The 2,884-nt window shown below is 30.1% G+C and overlaps 2 protein-coding genes across 2 annotated transcripts in view; both read right to left on the bottom strand.

Annotated features, from left to right (window-relative positions):
* Positions 1–213: 213 nt before the first annotated feature.
* On the bottom strand, positions 214–1,540 carry LOC106128545 (uncharacterized). Its single transcript, XM_013326983.1, has one exon. The coding sequence runs from the start codon at positions 1,535–1,537 to the stop codon at positions 707–709; it is 831 nt and encodes a 276-aa protein (XP_013182437.1). The 5' UTR covers positions 1,538–1,540; the 3' UTR covers positions 214–706.
* A 798-nt stretch (positions 1,541–2,338) lies between these two features.
* Positions 2,339–2,884, bottom strand: part of LOC106128226 (uncharacterized) — a 4,946-nt gene continuing 4,400 nt past the window's right edge. The window contains exon 3 of the mRNA XM_013326516.1: positions 2,339–2,367. Coding sequence (XP_013181970.1) covers positions 2,339–2,367 — 29 coding nt within the window. The remainder of the gene's footprint in view (positions 2,368–2,884) is intronic.

The following is a 2,884-nucleotide window of genomic DNA, read 5'->3' as shown; positions in this document are numbered from 1 at the left end:
TCATTTTACAACATTATTAAGTTGTTGAAATAAAGTAACCCGAGCAAAAATGTGGTCATCACAGTTCTTTGAGAATGCATAATAAATTAAAACATTTATAAATGTGTTTTTATAAATAAACAAAACAACAGAATTACGAATTTAAAGATCATGAAATAACACCTTAATAATAAATTGAAGATTTTTCAAAAGTGTACAGAATAAAACTAAATTCTATCACATCTAGTAGCAATTTTATTGGACAGTTTCATTATAATTTTCTAAGTCTGATACTGATTCTAAAACTTGACACTTTGACAATAGGATTATAGCTCAATTAGACTGGCACATAAATTACGACATGAATGTCCGACATTAATGTCGATAGTGTTAACATTTGTACGGTTTTTACACAGCGACGGACTCGACACTCACGTTCATATACAGACTTTGGCTTACACTATTATTAAGAAAAAATGGTTTAAATTTAACATTCTTTAATAGTGAGATAGTATTCTATGACATATATAATATTTGATACGTGATAGTACGACACAAACTTCATATTTCACAATCAAAAATTAATCGTTTACGCACATATAATCTAGATAATCTACATATATGTAAACGTACATAATGACTGCCGTTATGAAAATTACACATTAATTTATAATTAACAAACTAGTAGAATAAATTAATATTAGAAGAATTAAATAGTCTTAAATAATTAAACAGTTGTCACTTCTACGTATGGATCACTGTTCCATTCAATGACATTATAATTACTCCATACAAAATTACCTTTAATAGATAATGGAGCTTCTAATGCTAAATACAAAATAGCTTTAGCACCTTCTTCGTATACTTTAGCTGTCTTCCTTCCTTCTCGAGTCGAAATATTTCCAGGATTCACACAATTTATAACAATGCCTTTATCAAACCATTCCCTGTGTTGTAGAAATGTTACAGCGTTTAAGGAAACTTTGCTAACTGCTGTAACACTCATGCCCCAACCTTCAGTCTTCTCGATACCCTTCCTAGCAGCTTCCTCGTACTCCTGCATTATAGCTACAAGCTCATCTTCTGTGAGATATGGATCGCTGATTCTTCGTCTAATATCTTCGTTTTCTATTGTAGCCAGTAAACCAGCCGGTCCTGATACATTCACTACTCTTGCGTTTTCACTAAGTATTGGATAAACTAATTTACCAAAATTGATATATCCGTAGAAATTCACACTTAATGTCCTTCTCACTTTTTCTGCGTGCGTTATTTTTTTATCCGTTGCTACGTATTCCGTATTGTTGATTAATAAATCAATTCTTTCATCCAGATCTTGTATATGATGTCTCAATTTTATAATACTCTTCGTATAAGTTATATCCATTTGTATGAATTCAACATCAGCGTTTCCTTCCAACGTCTCTTGTATATTGTATCCGGTAGCAGCATCTTCTGTTGTGAAGTAAATCTTTCCTTTATACACTGTTGTAAGTTTTTTTAGTACATGAAAACCTATATTGCTTGCTGCTCCCACTACTAAGGCAACGTTAGTCATAGTGTCTAGAATAATACTAGTATTAATACGGCTTTATCGCTGTTATCAGGGGCCATCGCATCCCGAGCTGTGTTATCAGAAAACTGACAGCGTATACCGAGATAAGTTTTCGTGTAAGATATTATAGTGAAAATATCGAGTGCTGGTCACCTTGACATGAATTTTTATGGTGTGGAATTTTCATGTTTTGTGTAATACACATCAAAGACATCACTTTGTCAATCCGAATGTCATTTATCGAATTGTCTACTAAGACTGCTGTATTGGGGACTGATTATATTCCCTTTATTATGATTTTGTTTCTTTAGAATCATTAGTTATTCTATGTCTTCTGTTTCTGTAGGTGTCAGTTTTACATTTGATTATTTTGGTTATTAAATTAACTCGTGGATATGAAGTGAACAACCTTGTTATATACAATTAAACAGTGCGTTGTCCTACAAAGTGATTCGAGATTAATTAGGAATGTTGTAATCAGTAGCAGTTCCTCTTTTACACCATCGACGTAATATCGATTAAATAAAATTCTTAACTGATAACAATATCTAAATAATTTGATTTTTTTGTACTCTTTATCTACAATATCAGAACATGTTTAAAATAAAATAATTAAAAATTAGTTATCATATTATATTTTATGTTATATTTATAATAGTACTTTTAATATGCATTTTTTATATATTATTTTAATATATATTTTTGTACATAATTTGAATCGTTAGCTATTCATTTGTTTTTAATTCGCGTCATTACTAACAGACGCGCTCAGTTCAGTCGTTTCGTAATAATGTTATTTTAGTTTCACTGCGACTGTTGATCGTTAAGGTAATCTGTTGAGTATAAGAATTTAAAAGTCAGTAAACTAAAAAGGTTTCTTTGAACTTAAAATATTAGCAGTAAATTATTAATTAATTGAAATAATTAAAAAAAACAAGTAAAAGCTTCATTCATTAATTTTCGTTGACTGTTTATGTCAGTAATTAAGTCAATGTTTTACTTAGAAAACAACATAACATTTTATAGTAACTTTGAAACAATGGAGGTTCAATCAAACAGGGCTTTGCGTGTAGGCTATCGCACCGGAAGTGCGGTTCCGGCATGTTTTTCCGCTTCCCAGTTGTTAGCCGGAGCTTTATTAAGTCAAACTATGTATTTTATGTTTAATAGATGTTGTAAAGGGATATTTTATAAATAGGCATTTATACCGTCTCATGAGTATAGAAATAATATTATTTATTCTAAAAAAATATAGGAAATTATCTTAACTATGTATAGTTCCATACTTTTTACCTATTTTTAACACTGTTTCGTCTTCTTTTTTGATAATAGTGACAATGCATATGTGAT

Source organism: Papilio xuthus, unplaced genomic scaffold, assembly GCF_000836235.2.
Source record: "Papilio xuthus unplaced genomic scaffold, Pxut_1.1 DF828780.1, whole genome shotgun sequence".
Lineage (NCBI taxonomy): Eukaryota > Metazoa > Arthropoda > Insecta > Lepidoptera > Papilionidae > Papilio > Papilio xuthus.
This window is presented reverse-complemented; position numbering and strand designations above follow the sequence as displayed.

Bases quoted from the DNA above. Each gene is read 5' to 3' on its own strand.
- LOC106128545 (XM_013326983.1), bottom strand. From the start codon at position 1,537: ATGACTAACGTTGCCTTAGTAGTGGGAGCAGCAAGCAATATAGGTTTT.